Consider the following 24,112-nt stretch of genomic DNA (forward strand, 5'->3'; position numbering starts at 1 on the left):
CTTCTAGAAATATAATTCACTTGCCCTACCTCTAAAGATTATGATTTATTTGACCAACGAACATGTATTTTTACATTTTAACCAACTCTCTAGGTAATTCTCATGCCAGTTGTGCAGCGAGCCCATTTTGAAAATCAAAACTCTAATTTCCTTAGTGGTTATTTTTTTTCAAGAATGAAGGAAGGAATAAGAGATAAAATGATGTTACTATATTTTCCCTTCTATTCTGTAAGTTAATACATGAAAAAGATTCCACTTATGGAATCTTTAATGTAGAGTTTACAAACACATATTCTCCTATGTCTATACATAGGAGAAGTGATTAATTTGTGAATCTCTTTGGTCTTATAATTGGTGGTATGTCACAAGAACAAAGAAAAAGTCTTTGGAAAATTACATATACTTCATGAATTTAATGTTTGTTTTCCTTGTATATAGACATTTTTCTAGAATAAAACCTCTATATTTCAATTCTAATTGATATTGAACATTTAGTGATGCTAGACTTCTGTTTAGGAGGTATTATATCTCTCCAAGGTAGAGATTTTATTACAGTGTGATAATTATTATGAAACTTTTTTCTTTTTATGGATCGGTCAGGTTTTAATTAAACACACTTACTGTATTATTCCGTTCTCATACTGCTAATAAAGACATACCCGAGACTGGGAAATTTATAGAGGAAAGAGGTTTAATTGACTCACAGTTCCACAGGGCTGGGGAGACCTCAGCAAACTTACAATTACGGCAGAAGACGAACGAAGAGCAAAGTCATGTCTTACATGGCAGCAGGCAAGAGAGCTTGTGTAAGGGAATACCTCTTTATAAAACCATCAGGTCTCATGGGACTTCTATCATGAGACCAGCACGGGAAAGACCCACCCTTGTGACTCAATTACCTCCCACCAATTTCCTCTCATAACACATGGGAATTACAGGAGCTACAATTCAAGATGAGATTTGGGCGAGGACACAGCCAAACCGTATCACTTACTGACTACTTGCAGGTTTATTTAAAACAGTAAAATTGTAGGTCATGTATGTTTTATTTCTTTAGTCTAACTATAGCTTTACTTAGTTGTATATATTGGCTATTAAAAGAAGCTTGTATTTTAAATTCTACATGTTACATGAGTCTCATAAGTGGAAAACAAAGAAAAATGTTTACTTGAAATTATAAACTTTGAAATTTACTATTGATGTTAAATATAGTAACAAAATACAATTACATGCTTTGAATGAAAAATAATTTTTAATTACTAATAAGTTTACTAAATTTTAACGGTTGAGATCAATGTTATTCCCTTGGGCCTAATAAAATAACTTCAGTTTTCTTTCCAGTAAAAATCTGCAAGTAAAATATTTAGAAAACAAGTATGTTTTTAAAAATAAACTTTGATTGACAGTAAGTATAAATGATAAAGTTTATTTATATTTTGATATAATATAAAATAATATTTGTATTTAATTAAAATGTGAGTTTGCATTACTATTAAACCATTCTATTATGCAATCTTATAGTTCAACATGATGCAATGATATATGATGTAGGAAAGCCTGTGTCTCACAAATGACCATTTTCAGTTTCTTGGCAGTACAGAAGTGGAACAGCCAAAAGGAACAGAAGTTGTGAGAGATGCTGTAAGGAAATTAAAGGTAGGGAAAACCCTTCAAATAATTTACAAGTACATTGATTCTGTCACGTTTTCAGCAGATTGAAGGAGATCAAAGCATGAATAACTTTGTTGCAGGTATGGCTTCACCCTATTAAAAATGAACTATTGAAGAAATTAATCATATCAAGGAAACATTTTTAATAGTAAACATGTACACAAAATTGTTTTTAAAATATGGCATACTGTTCATATTTTTCCAAAAATAATATTTTATGGCAGTGTGTCTTGAATGTTTGTTTTATAGCTTGCCTTTACTTTGCTTGGATAATGTGAACTTATGTCCCAAATCAAAAGCTAGTAATAGCAAAACAACTATATTTAAAGGCTAAGATATAATATCCACCAGTTAAAAATGTGGAGTTAGAGTTGATTTCAACCAGAATTTTGCAGTGACACTGTTAAATATGTCCTAATCTACAAGTCCAACAGGATCTGGCAATGTCCATAAATAGCCATGGGGAAACTGGTGAAACTAAGAGAGGAGAGAAAGACATTTAATAAGCAACCCCACATATCCTAGTCAACAAGTTTCCTGAGAAAATCTTATATAAGATGCCACACATCATGTTTCTCTAATTGTTCCACATCTCGAAGGACATTGTTTCACTGAGATTTTAAAATTAAAAAAAATCCTCAACAGAATTCTCAGCTTTATCATATAAGAAAATATATATAGTGCTACTTTTTTTTACACAATTAATGTTATTCTTTATAGTCGCTCTCGCATTTTTGGAGAAATAACCCTTCTCTAACTTTATTTGGTTTAGGGACCATCCAGTTATTCTAAAGGAGGGTTAGACCTCTGAGTGTGCCAGGCAAACTCAGAGACATTAAATGGTATTACTTTGCTTTGAGAATGTCATATCTGGTGGAATCCACTCTGTGTTTAAAATGAGAAATAATTGAATTGGCATGGCTTCTATTCTGGGTAAAGAAATAAAGGTCAATAATATTTTATCCATTTTATTTTATATGAAAATATTTTACTAATCCTTTTAAGTAAATATACTGAAAACTCCCAAGATAATATCGCTCCCATTTGGGAAAAAAGTGGATTAGCCAACTATTTATTTCCACCGTTCATTAGGTAATAATTTAGATTTGCCTTTTATTGGCCAATAGTTTTAATCAATCCAAAAGAAGATTTAAAAGGGCTCACAGTTTATGGACAACATTAGAATAGGATTCTATTTAAATGCTTTCAAAAAGTTGCAAATTCTGGGCATGAATCCAACTTCAATCAGAATATTTTATGAAAGAACAATGCTATTTACACGTAGTATTTCTTTATGCCTTGTAGGTTGTTCAGTCAACCCAAATCGAAAACCAAAAAAGTTCAATTGAATAATGAATAGATTAAATGTAAAGACATATTTGAAATCAAATGCTTTCTAAACAATGGCTAGTTTACATATATTTTTGAAGGATTGTATATGTATTTCTGTGGAGTTGCATGTTTAGAAATGTACTCTGTTAATAAAAGAATGTGACCTACAATAAGGTAAAAAAAAATTATGTAGTATAGTTTAAAAATGCACACTTAGTTTATAGAAGCTGTTGTTTCTCAAATATCTTCCAAAATAAGTTTGTATTTAATAAGCAATTTTACTGTGCTGATTGCAAACATTTTGTATATCAGGAAAGTATATCTAAGGGTAATGATTCATACACGAATGATAATGAATAAAACAATACTTTTTATTTATTTATTTATTTTTTGCTTTTTTGTGTGTGTCAAGGGTCAGAAGCTACAATTCAAAGTATACTAAGAATATTTTTTAAATGTCAAACCCGGCTCTACTGGTTCGAAATGGCCAGTAGGTGGTGGTGTGGCTCTACTAAAAAAAAGAAAAAAAGAAACTTGCTCTTATCATACGTACACATCTCCATTTTAATTTCCTATTTCTTTTTCTGTAACATATGAATTCTGACTGCTTTAAAAAATTTATATAATTCAGTATGTGATTTTATAATTTATTTTATTTTATATTACTTACTTTACTTTATACTATTTATTTTATATTACCATGTAAGGTAACATTTTATTTATATTTACTCCTTTTTCAGCAATATTAATGTAATGGCTTCTGACATTAAACAAGAATTTAAAATTTAAGAATAAAATCTGATGGAGAAATTAAAGAATTATCAATATGAATTTTTCGTGTTTCTGTGTTTAATGATGCCTGCTTAGTTTTCACAAAATTTTAAAACTTTGACTTTTTTACACTGTCATTTTTTAGAGAATTTATAGTTTATAAATTTTTCTTTTATAAATATAATTATTTTTGTAAGTATTAACCTTTTAAAGTTCAGATACCATATCAAAATATGTTCTTTATTTTCTAATCATGTTCAACAGTTTATATTTCTTGATCATGTTTTAGCCGGGCTTGGTGGCACATGCCTGTAATCCTGGCTACTTGGGAGGCTGAGGCAGGAGAATCACTGGAACCCAGCAGGCGGAGGTTGCAGTGAGCTGCGATCGCGCCATTGCACTCCAGCCTGGGCAACAAGAGGGAAACTTCATCTCAAAAAAGAAACAAACAAAAAAAAAAACAAAAACAACAACAACAAATAAAACAAATTTTCTGAAATGTAGTAATTTTAAACCCTTTCGACTTCGATGTATTGAATAGCACTGTTTATTGGAACAAATTTTATTTTTAATAGTGATTTATATATTTTTATTAATACAACTAGTACAGATGTTGGGGGCTCAATGTATTTCACAAACAATTTGTGATTTTTACATGTAAGTAAGTATTGATATATAGATTCAAAGTTTATCAATTTCCCTGGGAGATACCCAGTGGGCAGCATTCCTGGAATCCAGTTTTAGAGTGAAAATCCCCTCACTCTGCTACAACTAAATTAAAGTTACATGAAATTACTGCAAGAAAATGTAGCCCTTGGGAATTGCTGTCAAGCCTCGTGAAGTCTCAACCTAGTAGATTTTCCATTTGAACTCACTCTTTCTGTGTTGTATAACACTATTTTGTCTTCACAATCAGTTATGTAATTAATAAAACATTTAGAGCTTAATTTAATTATATATAAACATAGCTCATTTCCTGCAGGGTTATTAGAAATACTTTAAATTAAAAATATAAATATGAGAACCCCAAAGAAAAATAGTAGCTTCAAATAATAGGCCCAAATTAGTAAATTAATTTTATTGCCTAATACTCTATATTCCATTAGTAGTTTACTTAATTTCACTTTTTAAAAAGTCCTCTGAGAAATGGATAGAAATTATGTAATGATAATATTGAAACTCAGTTGTGCTCCCTTTAAATTTTCTTTAATAGTTCTATTTATCAGTAGTATATATTTAACCAAATACTTTATTTCAAGTACTACTCCATCCTTCCCCATCACGTTATGATGACAAAGTCTTGGTTATATTCATTTGTTGTATCCAGTCATTCTCCAAAATGCTTATGCATCACTTCCTTTGAATAATTTTTATTGGATTATTATATTCAAGTTTTAATGGCAGATAGCTGTATCCATCTAGATCTACCAAGAAATAAATCCACTGAAGCAAAAATTGAAAGAAATTTACAAAAAAGACTGTTCAAGCTTTGACATTAAAATAGTAACTAGGGAAAAAATAGAATATAATGTTATGTAGATTGATCAGCATATCTTCCTAAGGTTAATTAGAAATATTAGGAAGGCAAGAAATCTGTAAGTAGCAAAAGGGACTTAGAGGGGAGCATGCAAACTATAGAATACAGTTAGCTTAAGTTTTAGAAAAAGACAAAGAGAGGCAGGAAGGAGAATATTAAACTGAAAAAAATATAGAGTGAATGAGTATAACTTTAGGCATGAGAGTTGTGTAATATAGTTTCAAAAATCAAGGCCAATAACCAGTGTAAACATTGATAAGAATGAAGGTAGAACTGGGAATTTTCTTTTCTAAATGCAGAATATATGTTGTATAAAAGAAAAAGATTATTTAGTGGATATCTGCAAAACTAGTTACTAGGCCTAATTCCTACAAACCCATTTTATGACCATGGTACATAGCTTATCTGGGACTTACTATCCTTATCTTTGAAATAAGAAGATTAGATTGCATGAATCTGAAGCTGTTTTGAGCACAGTTAATTCATCCTGTTATGAAGAAGAGAGAAAAGTTTCAGAAAACCTAGTATAGAAATGTGCTTCTTTTTCTTTTTCTTTATTTCATTCTCTCCTTCTTCCCTCTCTTCCTTTCTTCCTCCCCACTCCCTTCTTACCTCTCCACTTTGTTTTTCTACCTCAGCCCCTACTTCCTTCCCTTCTCTAGTTCTTCCATTCTTTCTTTCCTTCTCAATAGTTAAGTTTAATAATAGTGGTTGCTTTGTGGTAGATGTTTCAGTGGGAAAAAATTTTTAAGATTGCACAGTTCTTGTCAGAGGTCACAGGAATGGTTGAGTCTGGATGTGGAAGGGGCTTCAGAAGCCATGCTCTGTCTTTTTCTGGAAAACAACAGAACTTAGGAAAACAACAGAACTAAGGATGCTTCTGCAGCTGATAGTGAGAGTTGCTTTATCCAGATGCATTCACATAGGTGGAGAGCTGATGACTTATTTTGTAAGCCTTCCTATATGAAAACCTTCAAATTGCTTAATTATGCTGATATAAGGAGATTATGAAGTGAAAATAAACAAAATTAATCCACATTCTTTGGGAGATAGCTGGGATAATTTTTAAAGATCTACACTCAAGCAAAATAAATTTATACAAGACAAAAAAGAAAAGTATCTGGCACAAGTTAGTTGTATCATGTGCAGCAGTAAGACTGCTGAATACAAAAAATAGCAACCTAAGTTCATAGAGCAAGATAGACAGCAAGGGGAAAAATTATACCACTCAAAATGGAATAAAACAAATGGTACCCCCTGGGATAGGAAGGCAGACACTTAAAGGCATTCATATATGCGTTAATTGTATTATTCTCTGTGGCAGTGCAAAGCCATGAAAAGAGAGAAAGACTTTTAATCACTCTGTGCTCCAGAATGTGGCTATGCCATGTGTATTCACATCTGCCCTAAATTACAGTGAAATACACAGTGCAAGTAACTATGACATACAAGAGGACTGGAACGCTATCTTGCATTACATGTCATCAATTTTGAGTCAAGTTAGGATGATCTATATCCTTAGAGAGAAAAAGGTACACTAGGAAATAACTTTTTGAAGCACTAGAAGAGGGGTGAGAAATTATTTCTTCTAATAGTTTTCTTTCCATTTCTTAAAAAGAAAAAGTTGGATGTGGGGGTGATTGCAGAGGAGAGAAGGAATGTAGGGAGAGAGTTAAATTGTCAATTAAAATCAAGACGCCTAGTAAACTTTGAATTTCAGACAAATATTTTTTAGTACAAATATGTTCCAAATGTTGCATGGGCTATGTGTATACTAAATAGTATATATATGTGTGTGTGTGTTGTGTTTGTGCCTATATTTTAAAATTAAAGTTTTTAAAGAGAATATTAATTGTTTAATATTCAAGTTTAGCTGGGCTCCTGAAATTCTCCCCCACTAAATAAAGCAATGCTAGGAGAGAGGCAGAGACTCCATCTGCTAAGCACATGAGTATTCTGATTTTCTTTTTGATTTTATAACAGAATCGAACAAGCATTTACATACACCTAGTAACTCAGTGAGAAAATATAATAAATACTACTACAAAAGTATTGAAAAAAAATTGTGCTTTCAAGATACTCACTATATGTGTAGTTCTAGACTGAGTCTAGTTCTATACCTGAGTCTTTCAGCTGGGATAATTACTTCAATTCTTAGCTTCAGTTTGGACATGGTAATCTGCTTCTTTTTATGTATTGATGTGGTTGGATAGAATAGTGTTCCAAACTAGGTAAATATCTAGAAATGGCAAAGAGGGCATATTCAACAGCTGATGAACTGCTAATTCTGTGAAGATAATAACAACAAAAGATTCACAGAAAAACAAACTGATCTCTACACATCTTCCCACAAAGTATTTTGAGTTTCCTCAGCTGTCTGGTATGAATACGTTTTTGTAAATACCATGAAAGAAGTGCATTAAAAATCTTAATTTAAAAAAATTGCTGAAAATCAATGTGAATTATAATGGCTGATTGCTATGATTTTTAAATATTTTGAGACTATCTTTATAAAATGCTTTATACTTGGCAAAAATTCACTTAATTAAAGTCTGAAATTGAATATGAACTCCAAATGTATGTTTATTTTTGTTCGTTCTTTATAGAAATAGAATTGCAGTTTTGTGAATAATTTTTCATTTGTAGTTTGCAAGACATATCAAGAAATCTGAAGGCCAGAAAATTCCTAAAGTGGAGTTGCAAATATCAATTTATGGAGTAAAAATTCTAGAACCCAAAACAAAGGTAAGGCTTATTTTTTAATGTTAGAGGTAATCTTTAATTAATTGCAATTATATTCTTACTTTAACAAATATTTAATAATTTTTGCCACCCTGAACTGTTTAGTTCTGAGCTAATGGCAGTTCAAAACTCTAGGATTTTTAGAAGTGAAAACAACTTTTGGAATTGCATTATAAGTGATCTTTTCTTCAGCTTGTTTGGGATATAATATTAATAACTTATGTTAAGCGTATTCAGCAGTGTTTGGACTTGTATTTAGGAATTTTTTTCATGAAATGTGAAAGAGATGCATACAGTGTGGTTCACTGAGTATGAAAGAAGATAAAAGCTGTGTGTTGCTTATTAAAATATTCTGCATTGACTTTTATTTCCTGTAGATGTAATCAGTGTGTATTAGTTTTCTAGGAAGGCCATAGCAAAACACCACAACTGGGTGACTTAAACAACAGAAAATATTTTCTCATAGTTGTGGAGGCTGGAGTGCCAAGATCAAGATGCCAGCAGAGTTGATTTCGTCTGTAGCCATTCTCCTTGGCTTGCAGAGGGCTGCCCTGTTGCTGCCTCTTCACATGGTCATCCACCTGTGCACACACTTGTCTGGTGTCTCTTCTTATAAGGACACTCATCAAATTGGATTAGGAACCATACTCATGGCCTCATTTTAACTTAATTACCTTTTTAAAGGCCTTATCTCCTGTTCAAAGAAAAACTAGACAAATTAAATTTAGCAGAGTTTATTTGAACAGATAATGATTCATGAAGCAGGCAGCACTTGAAACCAGAAGATGTTCAGAAAGCTTTGCCCAGCAGCGTGAACATGGAGCTTTTTATAGGCTGAACACAAAATCAAAGTGACAACTCACCTGATTGGCTACAGCAAGGCATCTACTTTATATGGACATGTTGTGATGAGCTGGCTGCCTGTAATTGGCTGAAACTTAGCTGTGTGTTCTACTTCCAAATTAGTGTTCAGTTTATTTACGTACTAGTTAGGTTGCAGTTTGTTGTCTAGGAACTCAAAAAACAGAGACAACCCCAGGTGAATGGCCTCATGCTTATTTAATTTAGCACTCTAACTACAGTCTCATTCTGAGGTGCTGGGGATTAGAGCTTCAACATGTGAATTCTGGGGAACACAATTCAGCCCATAACACACTGTAAACTTAAGTTTCTTGTATTTAAGGGCCTCTGACCCTTCAAAGCAAATTAAATATTTTAAAATATAATCTGTTCTGGATTCAAATTCATTAACAGGTACTTGTGTTGGACTAAAGTGTTTCCTTCCAGAATTCCTACGTTGATGCCCTAACCCCTAATATGGCTATATTTGAAGATAAGGCCTTCAAAGAGGTAACTCAGGTTAAATGAGAGTTTAAGGGTGGGGCCCTCATCCAACATGTCTAGTATCCTTACAAAAAGAGGAAGAGACCCCAGTGATATGTATACTCGGAGTAAGGCCCACGTGAAGGCACAGAGTGAAGGCAGCAATCTGCAAGCCAAAGAGAGAGGCCCCAGAGAAACCAAACCTACCGACACCTGGATCTTGGACTTGTAACCTGCGGAACTAGGAAAAAATAAATTCCTGTTGGATAAGCCACCCAGTCAGTGGAATTTTGTTATGGCAGGCTTAGTAAACAAATACAGTACTTTATTCACAATGCCTCAGAGTTATCATTTAGTAATTTTCATAAGACTATGTTAGTCAGTTTGGAAAAATTAATATTTAACTCCAATTATTTTATAAATACATATTGTTAAAGCATTCTTCTAACACCGTAAGATACATATTGACAAATTAATTCAATATAAAAGCCAAAAGAGGAACTTCTGGCCTGTTAACAGATTATAAAAATGTTTCCCACAGGTCTGCAACTTTTCTCTAGTCCAGCAAGTATCTTTGATACCTTCATCTATGTAAATTCCAGTTCCCAGCAACAACTGGATATTTAAAGTGTGGCCTGTGGACCGCCAGCAATCACATCTATTGGGTGCTTGTTAGAAATGTTGAATCTCAGGCTCTGCTACAGACCTACAGAATCTGTATTTGCAGTTAAAGAAGAAACATAGTGATTCATATGCACATTAAAGTTGGAAGGGATCTGCTGTTGTGCATAGTTTAGTGGCTAAATGCAGTAGGCCTCATTTTCAAATTGTAGCTTATGGAATATCTACAAAAAAATTACCTGAGGCATTTCCAAATGTAATTTCTAAGGCTCCAAATTTGCCTCCAGAATCAGAACCTCTGACTGTGGAAATCTGTAGTAAAGCTCAATGGCATACCTTCAGCTTTCCATATTAAAGAACAATGGCATTCTGTCAAACTTCCCAAGACACGAATTCAAGTCCTCTCACAATTATCTGGTCTAATCTTCTCTATTATTCACCCTCAATATTCAATTACAAACAAAGATGTGAAGATTTACTTTAGTTATGGGGATCCTAAAATAACTACTGGTAAGGTGGCTGAAATGAAAAAAGTGAAATGGTGAAAAGATAGTAGAAGGTTGATTCAAGCATTTGGGATATCTGTAGTTTGCTGGGAAACAAGGCAATTGAAAGCAAGGTATGAATGAGATAAATTCATTAGGCAATTAGCAGTTACATAAAGAACAATAGACCAAGGAAGCAATAAGTTACAAAAGGATGATTCAATCAAAAGTGTAGCAATGAAGTGTCGTCTTACATGTCATGAAAAAGAAAATCCTATTCCTACATCTTCTTTTCACAATTAAAAGGATATATAGTGGCAAATGTCCAGTCAGAATAGGGTATTTGTAGGCCATGCTTATGTTGAAAGATTTTTTCTAAATCATATGAATTAGATAGCTGTTTCAGAGTGTGTGTATATGTTTGTGTGTGTATGTGTAATTAATATTATTTTCAATTTCTTATCTGAAGGTTTGGGGCTTGTCACAGCACACATTGAAATATATAAAGCTGATAATATACATTATGTATCGTTTTCGTATGTTCCTGTTATTTTGTATTTGAATCTACCTATGGTGCATTCTAAACTCTAATAATTTCACCACATTCATATACCATAATTTACCAAATTATTCTTCTATTATTGAACATATGGCATGTTTCAAATTTTTTGTTAGTTGATAATCACGTTTAAATATTTATAAAATACAAACACGATTAAATGCAGTTATGTAGAGAAAACTTTTTTTGGGTTTTAGAATTCACAGGTTAATAATGGCATGTCCTTAGAAATGCATAAAATGCTAATTGCTTAAAGCACTACAAGATGGTTACCACTAACTACCACTACAAGGTGGCGACCACTAACTACCACTACAAGATGGCTACCACTTATGTTTATAGGGTATGTGTGTGTGTAAAGAGAGACAAAATTGGATCAGGTAATGCAAATGCAAATGTAATGCAAATGTGGCACAATGTTACCAGTTGGCTAGGTGAAGAGTATATGGGTATGTATTGCAACTTTTTCTATTATTTCCTGCATGATTTCATCTGACCTTTTAAATGAGACTATTTCTTCCAATGAAAGATATGTGAACTGGCTGGGTGCGGTGGCTTATGCCTGTAATCCCAGCACTTTGGGAGGCCGAGACAGGGGAATCACAAGGTCAGGAGTTCGAGACCAGCCTGGCCAACACAGCGAAACCCCGTCTCTACTAAAAGCTAAAAAAAAAAAAAAATACATGGGTGTGGTGGCAGGTGCCTGTAATCCCAGCTACTCAGGGGGCTGAGGCAGGAGAATCGCTTGAACCCAGGAGGTGGAGGTTGCAGTGAGCTGAGATAGCACCACTGCACTCCAGCACAGGCGACAGTGTGAGACTCCATCTCAAATAAAAAAAAAAAAGAAAGAAAGATATGTGAAAAGCTCTGTTAAAAACTTAATCAAAAGTTAGGCTATCATATCTGTTTGGATTTTCTTCCTTGGCTTCCTGACCACTTGAAGAAACCTACCTTTATGAAACCCAATTGACCAATAACTTACGATTTATTAGGTTGTTCCTTATACCTGATCTCCTGATCATTGATTATTTACCTGGAATAAGGATAATTTTTTTCATTAACTTTAAATATTTGTAAATATAAAGACAGAAATACCAAACTTAAAAAAAAATAGCATATGATACTGTAGAGTGAGGAAAAAACTAAAGTGAATAGGGTCCAAAATTAAGCTGGGCTTAGAAAAAGTCTGTGGTACAGCAATAGTACAGAATAGAGAACCCAAAATTAAAGCTGCACACCTATAGCCATCTGATTTTCGACAAAGTCAAGAAAAATAACAAATGGGGAGATGATTATTCAATAATTGGTGCTGGGATAGCTGGCTAGCCATATGGAGGAGATTGAAACTGGACCCTTATCTTTCACTATATACAAGAATTAACTCAAGATGGATCAAATATTTAAATATAAGACCTTAAAGTATGAGAATCCTGGAAGAAAACCTAGGAAACTCCATTCCGGTCATTGCCCTTTGGAAAGAATTGATGACTCAAAAGCAATTGCAGCAAAAACAAAAGTTGACAAATGGGACCTAATTAAATTAAAGAGCCTCTGCACAGCAAAAGAAACTATCAACAGAGTAAACAGACACCTACAGAATGGGATAAAGTATTGCAAACTATGCATTTAACAAACATCTAATATCCAGAATCTATAAGGAACTTAAACAACTGAACAAGTAAAAAATAATAATAACCCTATTAAAAAGTGGGAAAAAGAAACAGGAACAGACACTTCTCAAAACAAGACAAACAGGTGGCCATCAAACATGAAAAAAATGTTCCACATCACTAATGAAAGAAATTAAATTCAAAACCGCAATGAGATACAATCACCACCATGCAGAATAACTGTCATTAAAAAGTTAAAAAATAACAGATGCTGGTGAGGTTGTGGAGAAAAGGGAATGCTTATACACTTGGTGGAAATGTAAATTAGTTCAACTGCTGTGGAGAGCAGTTGGAGATTTCTCAAATAACTTAAAATAGTTAACCATTTTCCAGCAACCCTATTGCTGGTTGAATATACTTGTTATATATCCAAAAGAAAAACAAATCTTTATACCAAAAAGACATACACTCTCATTTTCATCACAGCACTTTTCACAATAGCAAAAACATGGAATCAACCTAGATACCTCTCAATGGTGGATTGGATAAAGAAAATGTGGTACACATACATCATTGGAACACTATGCAACCATAGTAAAGAATGAAATCGTGTCCTTTTGCAGCAACATGGATGCATCTGGAGGTCATTATCCTAAATGAATTAATGCAGAAACAGAAAACCATATACCATATGTTCTTACTTATAAGTAGGTACATATATTAGGTACTCATGGACATAGTGATGCAACAATAGTTTCTGGGGGCTACCAGAGGGAGAAGGAGGGAGGGGACAAGGGCTTAAAAACAAACTGTTGTATACTATGCTTAATACCTCAGTGCTGGGACTATTTGTACCCCAAACCTCAGCATCATGCAGTATACCCTGGTAACAAACCTGAACATGCACCCCCTGAATCTAAAATAAAAGTTTAAAAAGGTCTGTTTAGTGATAAAAACATAAAACAAAGGGAAAGGTAGTAAGAAAGTAGATGATTCCCACATACTATTTTTATTGTTGGAAAATCGTATTTTCAGGTTTCTATCAATAAGTTTATCACATGACAACCTATCAATTATATAATTCTGTTTCTTAAGCTTTTAATATCAAATCTCCGTGCTTCCCCCAACCTAAACCTCCTTTACAAAATATCAATGAGGTGGGGTTCAACTCAACATGATTAGCCAGTTGACTTCATTATCCTATATTGCCTTACCAAAATCAATAATGCCAGTGCTTTCCTTTCCTGTCCACAAGTCTCGATTTCCTATTAAGACTAATATTTAATAATAAATTGATATTAATAATTAATATTCAATTAGTGTTTAAGATTAAATTGGTAATATTTAATTATTTAATATTAAAGTAATAAATATTGAATATTTAAATTAATAATAGTAAATTACTAGTTAATATTAAAAATTAATTTCTGTTTTTTCTGTTACTTATTTCTGCTCATTTTGTTTTTAATAATTTCAACTTTCATTTTAGATTCAAGAGTTACATGTGCAGATTTGTTACCTGGGTATATTGCATCATGCTGAGGTTTGGGATATGAATGATTCCATCACCCAGATAGTGAGCACAGTACCCAATAGTTTCTCAACCCTTAACACCCTCTTTTCCCATCCCCTTTATAAGTCCCCAGTGTCTACTATTGCCGTCATTATGTCCACAAGTACCCAATGTTTCTTACTTATAAGTGAGAACATCCAGTATTTGTTTTTCTGTTTCTGCACTAATACGTTTAGGATAATGGCCTCCAGCAGTATCCATTTTCTGTAAAGGACATGAGTTTGTTCTTTTTGTGGCTGCGTAGTATTCTGTGGTATATATGTACCACATTTTCTTTATCCAATCTACTGTTAATGGGCACCTCGGTTGATTCCATGTCTTTGCCATTAGGAATAGTGCTGCAATGAACACGCGAGTGCGTGTGTCTTTTTGGTAGAAAGATTTGTCTTTTTATGGGTATATGTCAAGTATGTATACCCATTAACAGGGTTGCTGGAAAACAGTAACTGTTTTAAGTTCCTTGGAAAATCTCCAAACTTCTCTCCATAGAGGCTGAACTAAGTTACATTCCCACCAATAGTGTATAAGCATTCTCTTTTTTTCATAGCTTCACCAGCATCTGTTGTTTTCTACTGTTTAATAAGCTATTCTGATTGGTGTGAGATTGTATCTCATTGTGGTTTTTATTTGAATTTCTTTGATGATAAGTGATGTGGAACATTTTTTCATGTTTATTGGCTGCTTGTTTGTCTTCTTGAGAGAAGTGTCTGTTCATGTCTTTTGCTCAATTTTTAATATGGTTATTTGTTTTTTTGTGTGTTTCATTGTTTAATTCCTATAGAACCTGGGTATTAGACGTTTGTTGGATGCATAGTTTGCGAAAATTTTCTCCCATTCTGTAAGGTGTCTGTTTACTCTGTTTGATAGTTTCTTTTGCTGTGCAGATGCTCTTTAATTAGGTTCCACAAGTCTACTTTTGTTTTTGTCGCAATTGCTTTTGGGAACTTAGACAAAAATTCCTTACCAAGCTGATATCAAGAAGGGCATTGACATTATTTTCTTCTAGGATTTTTATAGTTTGAGGTACTACATTGTTTAATCCATCTTGAGTTAATTTCTGTATATGATAAAAGGTTGGGGTCCACTTTTGTTCTTCTGCATATGGATAGCTAGGTATCCCAGCACCATTTATTGAATAGGGAGTCCTTTCCCCATTGTTCATTTTTGTTGACTTTGTCCAAGATCAGATGGCTGTAGACTTGTGGCTTCATTTCTGAATTCTCTGTTCTTTGCCATTGGTCTATGTGTCTGTTTTTGTACCAGTACCATGCTGTTTTGGTTACTATAGCCTTATAGTACAGTCGTCGGGTAATGTGATGCCTCCAGATTTATTCTTTTTGGTTAAAATTGCTCTGTCTATTCAAGCTCTTTTTTGGTTTCATATGCAGTTTAAAATTTTTAAAATTCTAATTCCCTGAAAAATGGCATTGGTCATTTGATAGGAATAGCATTCGATCTGTATGTTGTTTGGGCAATATGGTCATTTTAACAGTATTAATTCTTCCAATTCATGAGCATGGAATATTTTTCCATTTGTTTATGTCATGTTTGATTTTTTTTCCGCAGTGTTTTGTAGTTCTTCTTGGTAGAAATCTTTCACCTCTTTGGTTAGATGTATTACTAGGTATTTTATTTTTTTTTTGTTGACTGTTGTAAATAGGATTGCATTATTGATTTGTCTCTCAGCTCTAATGTTATTTGGTGTACAGAAATGCTACTGATTTCTGTACATTGATTTTATATCCTGAAACTTTACTGAAGTTGTTTACTGTCAGTTGCAGGAGCCTCTTGGTGGAATCTTTAGGATCTTCTAGGTAATCATATTACATATTGTAAGTTAAGAGGGATAGTTTGACTTATTATTTTTCTATTTCGAAGCCTTCTCTTTTTTTCTATTGCCTGATTCCTCTGGCAAGGACTTTGAGTACTATGTGGAATAGGAGTGGTGAGAGTGGGCATCCTTGTCTTGTTCCAGTTGTCAAGGGGAATGTTCCAGCTTTTGCCGGTTCAGTATGATGTTGGCTGTGGGTTTGTCATAGATGGCTGTTACTATTTTGAAGTATGTTCCTTCAGTGCTTAGTTTGTGCAGGGATTTTTGTCATGAAGGAATGCTGGATTTTTTTGAAGGCTTTTTCCACTTCTGTTTATATGATCATATAGTTTTTGTTCTTAATTCTGTTTTTATGTTGAATTGTATTTATTGATTTGCATATGTTGAACCAACCTTGCATCCCAGGAATAAAGCCTTCTTGGTTGTTTTGAATTATTTTTTTAATGTACTGTGGAATTCAGCTTGCAAGTATTCTGTTGAGAATTTTTGCATCTCTGTGCATCTGGAATATTGGCCTATAGTTTTCTTTTTTCACTATATCTTTGCCATGTTTTGGTATCTGAATTATGCTGGTTTCGTCGAATGAGTTAGAGAGAAGTTCCTTCTCCTCAGTTTTTTGAGAATGGTTACAGTAGAATTGGTACCAACTCTTCTTTTGTAGGTATAGTATAATTTGGCTGCGAATCTATCTGCTCTGGGGCTTTGTTTGGTTGACAGATTTTTTATTACTGATTCAGTTTCAGAACTTGATATTGTTCTGTTCAAGATTTCAGTGTCTTGCTGATTCAATGTTAGGAGGTTATGCATTTCTAGAAATTTATCAGTTTCCTCTAGATTTTCTAGTTTGTGAGCTTCAAGGTGTTCGTAATAGTCTCTGAGGATCTTTTGTATTTCTGTGGGATCAGTTGTAATACCACCTTTGTTGTTTCTCATTGTACTTCTTTGGCTTTTCTCTCCTTTAGCCTTTGTTCTTGTAGCTAGCGGTCTAGTGATCTTGTTGATCCTTTCAAAGAACTAACTTTTGGGTTTGTTTATTGTTTTATGGATTTTTTTATATCAATTTCATTCAGTTCCACTCAGATTTTAGTTATTTCTCCTGCTAGCTTTGGGGTTAGTTGATATTTGTTCTTCTAGTTCCCCTAGGTGTGATATTCGATTGCTAACTAGTGATCTTTCTAAATTTCTGAGGTATGCATTTAGCACTGATAACTAATTTTTAAGAGCCCTGTTAGAATTCTATTCCCAGAAATGAGTTTTTAAAACTCTTAAGGAAAAAGAAGCATCTCTATTTTAATCCCTACCAAACCTGGAGAGCAATCTTGGAGTTTAAAAATCCTTGAGATATTTTATACATTCAATTATATTGCATATTAATGTAGAAAAACTGACTATTTACCCTGTTACATATGAATATAGAGTATATGACTATTTACCCATATATATAAAATACCATGTCTTGAATGCATTAAAAATGTAGGAAATCTAAAAAAGGGATTTACAAAGCACCAGTGTCCCCAAGACATTCCTAAGAATGCCAATTGCTCTGTGTGTGTGTGTGTGTGTGTGTGTGTGTGTGTGTGTGTGTGTGTAGTGAGAGAGAGAGAAAGAGACAATCCTCAGTTCTCGGATACAACCTATTCATAGGCATTCATGGACATGCATTTAGGAACTACTATTCAAGGACATATATATAAGTGAAACAGAAAAAAATCAATCATTTCATTTTAGATATATGTTGATATTTAGAAAAAACAAATGTGATACTTCTAAAATAAATTTATTTATAGTTAAACATACAGCTATGAGACAGGATTTTTAAATATATTATTAATCTAACATGGACTATCTTTATACAGAATAGAATCTTTATTTTTTTTTTCACTTGGATGAATGAAAATGGAAAGTGAAAATTAAGTGAAAGCAATCTCAATAACAATTGGCTCCTCTATCTTTCTTTCTGAGTCCTTTTCTTTTCTGCTTTTCTCACTTGTCCTCCAAATGAAGATTATAGAGTGCTAGAAACAGGCAGTGTAGATAGATTAATTGGGGATAAAAACATCTACTGATTTTTTGTTCCAACTCCAATAAAATATCATTAATATGAAAGCCTAGTGTTTTTCACTATGGTTATTGTGTTCCTGGGTCTCTTTATCCTGTCTTACCAAAAATTATTGCTACATTTCAAATTCGTAGTGGTCCATCACAATAATAATAAAATAACTGATAAAAATAATGAAATTACAGGTTTCAGCTCCCTAGACTGTTTTAGGAAGATACCTTTGCTAATCCAAGCAAAGATTAGGATGATTCACCACTGGTCCTAACCACTTTCTATGATCATACTGGTTGGGTAAGTAAATGAGAGACTATGTAGATTTCAGCACCAGCTAAGTGAATGTTGTGTTTTGCATGTTACTCATAATTTCTCGCATCTATGGAGAAATGAATTTTTTTCCTATAGTGTTTAGCAGTAATATTTTCTCTTTATTTATCATTAACATGCTTTTACAATTAATAAGCTGGTGTAGACCTCCTGTGAGTATTTGGGAGCTATAGTGTAACAGAGGGCTGTTATTTCATTGACTATATTGTCATTAAAACAAAACAATGTCAATAAGAAAGGAAACTGTTCTAATAGGCAAAATACAGAAAGAAGATAGTCTTAAACAAATATGGTCATTGTCCATCAATGCTCTATGTATAAGAAAGGAAAGATGCCACCATTAAAAGCTAAGTAAATCAAGCACCTCTTCTTAGAATTGATTACCTCTGCTTTTAAACAGATAAATTAAGCTATCTAATAATGCCAGTGAGTATTACGATCATACAATATACTTCCTCATTTTAATTTTCATACTTACCAAGCAGCTCTTTATTGGCTTACCATTTGGTTTACCATTGTATGCAGGGAAAGAATGCATTGCTGTAGACAGTTCTCTTAGCATTCATTTGTATATCTCTTTTTTTTTTCCTTTTCTTTTTTTTTTTTTTGATGGAGTCTCGCTCTGTTGCCTAGGCTAGAGTGCAGTGGTGCCATCTCGGCTCACTGCAAGCTCCACCTCCCGGGTTCAAGCCATTCTGCCTCAGCCTCCCGAGTAGCTGGGACTACAGGCGCCTGTCACCACGCCCGGCTAATTTTTTTTGTATTTTTAGTAGAGACAGGGTTTCACCGTGTTAGCCAGGATGGTCTCGATCTCCTGTCCTCGTGATCCACCCGCGTCGGCCTCCCAAAGTGCTGAGATTACAGGCGTGAGCCACCGCACCCAGCCTTTATATCTCATTTTATATATTCATTTTCAGTCTGATGAGCAGTTATTTGAATCAGAGTACTAGAGCAAATCTCAGCAAGCTGACACATCAAACTCTGAACTGAGAAGTTTAAGTTTTTCATATCAATGATTCTTATTTTGACCAAAATCTCTGAGGTTTTGATTCAACTGAGGTTAAAACAGTGAAAATTTTTATAGCAAGCACCCCAGGTATTTGTGCTACAGGTTGTCTGAAGCCACCTTTAGAGAAACTCTTCTAGTTACAACCTTAAAATAAAGCTTTTTGGGGGATATTCAGCCAGCCTTCCTTAGATGAAACTATAGTTGCTTCCATCTCCAATCTTATAAAACACCCACTCAATAATGTTGGTGAACTGAGTTTCTGATTGATATTTCTAGTGCTACAATGTGTCTTAGGAAAATATATTTATGACTACAATAGAAAATGGAATAGTTGATTTTTCTATTTGTCATAATCAAAAGCATTGAATTTCTTTTCTACCTCCAACATGTTTCAGAAGACTGTGAAGAATGAATAATTAATATGGATGATCTATATGAATATAAAAGTGTCAAATGCCCCATCTTTTGACTAAAAGTAATTTTAGTAACACATTTATTTTATATAAATATTTCTATTTTAATGATGTATATACCTGCTATTTTATAAGTTTTATAATTTAATGTATGTGTGTGTCTGTGTGTGTGCATGTGTAAATATATACTGCCACTATATCTATCTGGTTGCAGTATTTGCCTTCTACTGATGAACAGATTTGATTTTATGATATGGAGTCTGGATATGTATACCATTCATTCACTGCTTCATGAAAAATGCTACAAAAGTTCGAAAGATGAGCTTCCTAGACAGAAAAGGTTCAAGAGTGTATGAGTAACCATGAAATTATATAAAATAAAATTTAATAAGATTACTAAGGATGAAATTATAGTGTGTTTCACACGAAATTGTATCCAGATAAGGCTGTGTTCTAAATTATAATGCTAGTAAATAGCAGTGAGATAAAATGAGAATCCTCTGGTTTAAAAGAGTTCTGGTAATTCTGTAAAACTGTGCTGGTGTCTTATTCTTTCTGGGTCTCATTGTTCTCCTCTGTAAATATGCAAAGTTTAAAGTGTATGATTTCTCAAGAGCTATTGTAGCTTAGATAGGCCATAAATCTTTGATCATTTTGTACTATGCTTGTGTTTTGCTAAGCACTATTGAAATGCATATCTTAGTTTCATCCTGAATCAGGAGGTCTATCTGTATCCATTATGCCTTTGTTTTAGGTTGGAGTATACATAATTATAAAATCAAAGATTGACAGATGATTGTTCTACTTTTAAAGTCATATGTTATTAACACAAATGAGTATTTTAGAAAATGAAAAAAGAATCCCATCAACTATGTTTATTTCCATCTGTGTTTACAGGAAGTTCAACACAATTGCCAGCTTCATAGAATATCTTTTTGTGCAGATGATAAAACTGACAAGAGGATATTCACTTTCATATGCAAAGATTCTGAGTCAAATAAACATTTGTGCTATGTATTTGACAGCGAAAAGTGTGTAAGTATCCCAGATGTTTTAGGGTGGTTTGTTCTGTTTTACAAGCCAGGAATTGTCTAGTTTCTGGCATTAGTAAAGTATTTGAAAATGAATAATGTCTGTAAATACTTAGCTATACTAATAGATTTATTTTGTCATGAGAATATGCTTCAGGATGTCATCCATGACGAAATTCTCATGTTCATGAGCATAAACTCACATGCAAATTTATTTTATTAGAATGTCATGCCTGCTTATGTTATGCATTTATTTATTTTATAATAATTTAATCTATTTTAGTTTTAAACTCAAATAGGATTTAGTAATATGCACATAATATAAGAGTAATGGTGAGCAAAAGTGTGTTTCCCCCACATGTGCAGAATCTGATGGATTTTATAAAAATAAATATTCTTAACTCCAGGAAGTATAATCTGTATGGTTCCTTAAAAGATTTTCCAATACATTGAAAATGTAGTTCCTTATGTTCATTATATAAAACCTTAGGCCAGGCACGGTGGCTCACACCTGTAATCCCGGCACTTCGGGAGGCCGAGGTGGTCGGATCATGAGGTCAAGAGATCGAGACCATCCTGACCAAAATGGTGAAACTCCGTCTCTACTAAAAATACAAAAATTAGCTGGGTGTGGTGGCGCGTGCCAGTGGTCCCAGCTACTGGGGAGGCTGAGGCAGGAGAATCACTTGAACCTGGGAGGTGGAGGTTGCAGTGAGCCGAGATCGCACCACTGAACTCCAGCCTGGCGGCAGAGTGAGACTCCGTCTCAAGAAAAGAAAAAACAAAACAAAACAAAAAACTGAATATAATGAAAGTTAATGGAATTATATGTATGAAATTCTATGTTAAATCCTGTAGCTGTTCTTTAATCATCTGAAATCTTAAGGAAAACCCATTGATGGCTGCAGTGAAGGAAAAACATGTAACCTCAACAATTGTATTGGTTTAGGTAGGAAATAAAACAATTCATCTATTTGCTAATTTATCTTGCTGTCAAAAATAGATAGCAAATATTATTATCGCTATTATGTCATTTGTTTATCTAGCTTCAGTATTGAGCTTCTTGAGAACAAATACCTTTTTATTTTTTCATGTGACTCCTACATCAAGTGGACAATAGGTGCTCGATGAAGCATTCCTTAAGAAAAAGATCGCGTTGAAAACTTACAAAACATAGAACAAGTTATCATTTTCATTTTTTAAACTGTAGTTCTCTAGAAAGGAAAGCTAATGTGCTAAGCTACTAGACATCATAATACCTTTTGTGAATTTGGTGCACGTTATGGAACATTTCATCAGAAAAAGATGCTTAGCAATCTAAGACAATATTTTGCGCACAATAAGACATTTTATATAGCTCAAATTGATGTTGAATTTTATTTTATATGAACTTCTGTTGAATGAATAAATAAAATTTACGTATAATTTACATATTTCAAGTGCTTTTTAACCATGATTGCTTACAGATTCTTTTCTCTATGACTGAGAAGATTGAAGTTGATATTTGTTGAATATCTTCTATACATAATTTATAACCTTTTACCACCGACATAAAGCAGTAAACTCAGTTATTCTTCTTTCTGCCTTACCCATAGAAATAAATTTTGAAATGTTTCAGAGTCAGAGTTCGTTATAAATATTAGCCTTCTTATAGATTTGTGCCACTTGTTTTATATTCTTTGATCCCTATCCAAATTTGTTAAATTAATATTTAAAATATAAGCTTGCCAGCTTAAAAGCATAGACCCCATTTCTTCTTCATCCTAACTGTCTGTAATTGCTTGTTCTCTTTGGATGTAGCATATCTACTCTATTTTTTCTTAAAGACTGAAAATAATTTCCTAAAGCCTAAGCAGTGGTTCACAATCATTAATGTGCATAAAAATCATACGGGATGCCTTTTAAAAACTCTTATCAATTGGGGCTGAAGCTCAGGAAATCTATATTTATCAAGTATACCAAGTTGTTCTGCTGTAGGTAGAGGAAGTCTTGGCTTTGAAAAGTTCCCAGAAAATCTCCCAACTATAAGTTGGCATCACCTTCATGAGCTGAAAAATGACATGTTTTCTTAAAAATTTGTTATACCTGCACTATCTTAACTATGAGGTTTTATCAGTGCTAATTATAATGATGACTATATTTATAACACTGATGTTATATGTATGTAGAATTTTTGATATGCCATCTTATGTAATTCTTATTTTAAATAGTTTATCATAGAGTGCTAAAATGGGAAATAAGTTATGGCCTATCTCATACAAATCTCCTTCTATTTTAAAAAACGAAGATCAGAGATGTTGAAGTAAGTTTTCCAAAGTTACAAAACTAAGTAGTCAGTAGAATCAGGACTAAAATCTAAGACTCTTAATTCCCATTGCTACATTTATCTCAACATGCTATATTACTCCCATAACTGTGGCCTCCTCTAGAGTTCATCTGCTCTTATTGGGGCCTTTACTCTATCTGTTCATTGTATTTTATCTTTTTAGTACTTCTTTGAAATTGAGAATTTGAAAGATGAAACCTTTTTTAGTATGTCACAAGACTGGAATTCACTACTTTATTAACAGTATCATGTTGTATTAATAGTCCTCCTTCTTCTATAGTGATGGTGAGGACCATATGAGGAGTGAGAACATTCAGCCCTGCCAAATTAGAATGCTGAGCCTCTATACTTACCAGGCAATAAGGGAGCAGTGCATTTCCACCCTCACTCTCATACTGGAATTGCATCAGATGAAGCCACCTAAAGCAGAAAATTTAAATCATTTCCAGTATTTCATAAAATGAAAATCACTCTTTGTACCAAGAAACAGGTTTCTTAAACTAAAAAAGAAATGACAGTCAGTAGTTACCAACACATAGATGTCAGAGATATTAGAATTATAGGACAAAGGTTTTGGAACAGCCATCATATAACATAATAAAATGAGCAGTCACAAACACATATGAAACAGATGAGAATGCAGAAAGTCTTATCAATGAAATAGAAAATCTAAGCAAAGAAACAGAAGATATAAAGAATACTGAAAAATAACCACATGAAAGACTCAATGTATAGGCTCAACAGCAGAATAGAGAGAACAGAGGAAAAGAATCAATGACCTAGAAGATTGACAAATAGAAAATGCCCAATCTGAACAACACAAAAATTATAGCCTCAATAAACCAGCAAAAACAAAGCCAAAACAGAACCTCATGGACTGTGGGACCATAACAAA

General features: G+C 33.4%; 1 protein-coding gene across 27 annotated transcripts in view; it reads left to right on the plus strand.

Moving 5' to 3' along the window:
- Positions 1 to 24,112, plus strand: part of GULP1 (GULP PTB domain containing engulfment adaptor 1) — a 305,123-nt gene that overhangs the window by 228,889 nt on the left and 52,122 nt on the right. For all 27 annotated transcript variants that reach the window (XM_077956615.1, XM_077956628.1, XM_077956612.1 and 24 more), the window contains 3 exons: positions 1,585 to 1,656; positions 7,958 to 8,056; positions 20,758 to 20,895. In XM_077956615.1, the coding sequence (XP_077812741.1) occupies positions 1,585 to 1,656; positions 7,958 to 8,056; positions 20,758 to 20,895 (309 nt within the window). The remainder of the gene's footprint in view (positions 1 to 1,584; positions 1,657 to 7,957; positions 8,057 to 20,757; positions 20,896 to 24,112) is intronic.

The sequence above is a fragment of the Macaca mulatta genome, chromosome 12 (genome assembly GCF_049350105.2).
Source record: "Macaca mulatta isolate MMU2019108-1 chromosome 12, T2T-MMU8v2.0, whole genome shotgun sequence".
In the NCBI taxonomy this organism is placed as follows: Eukaryota; Metazoa; Chordata; class Mammalia; order Primates; family Cercopithecidae; genus Macaca; species Macaca mulatta.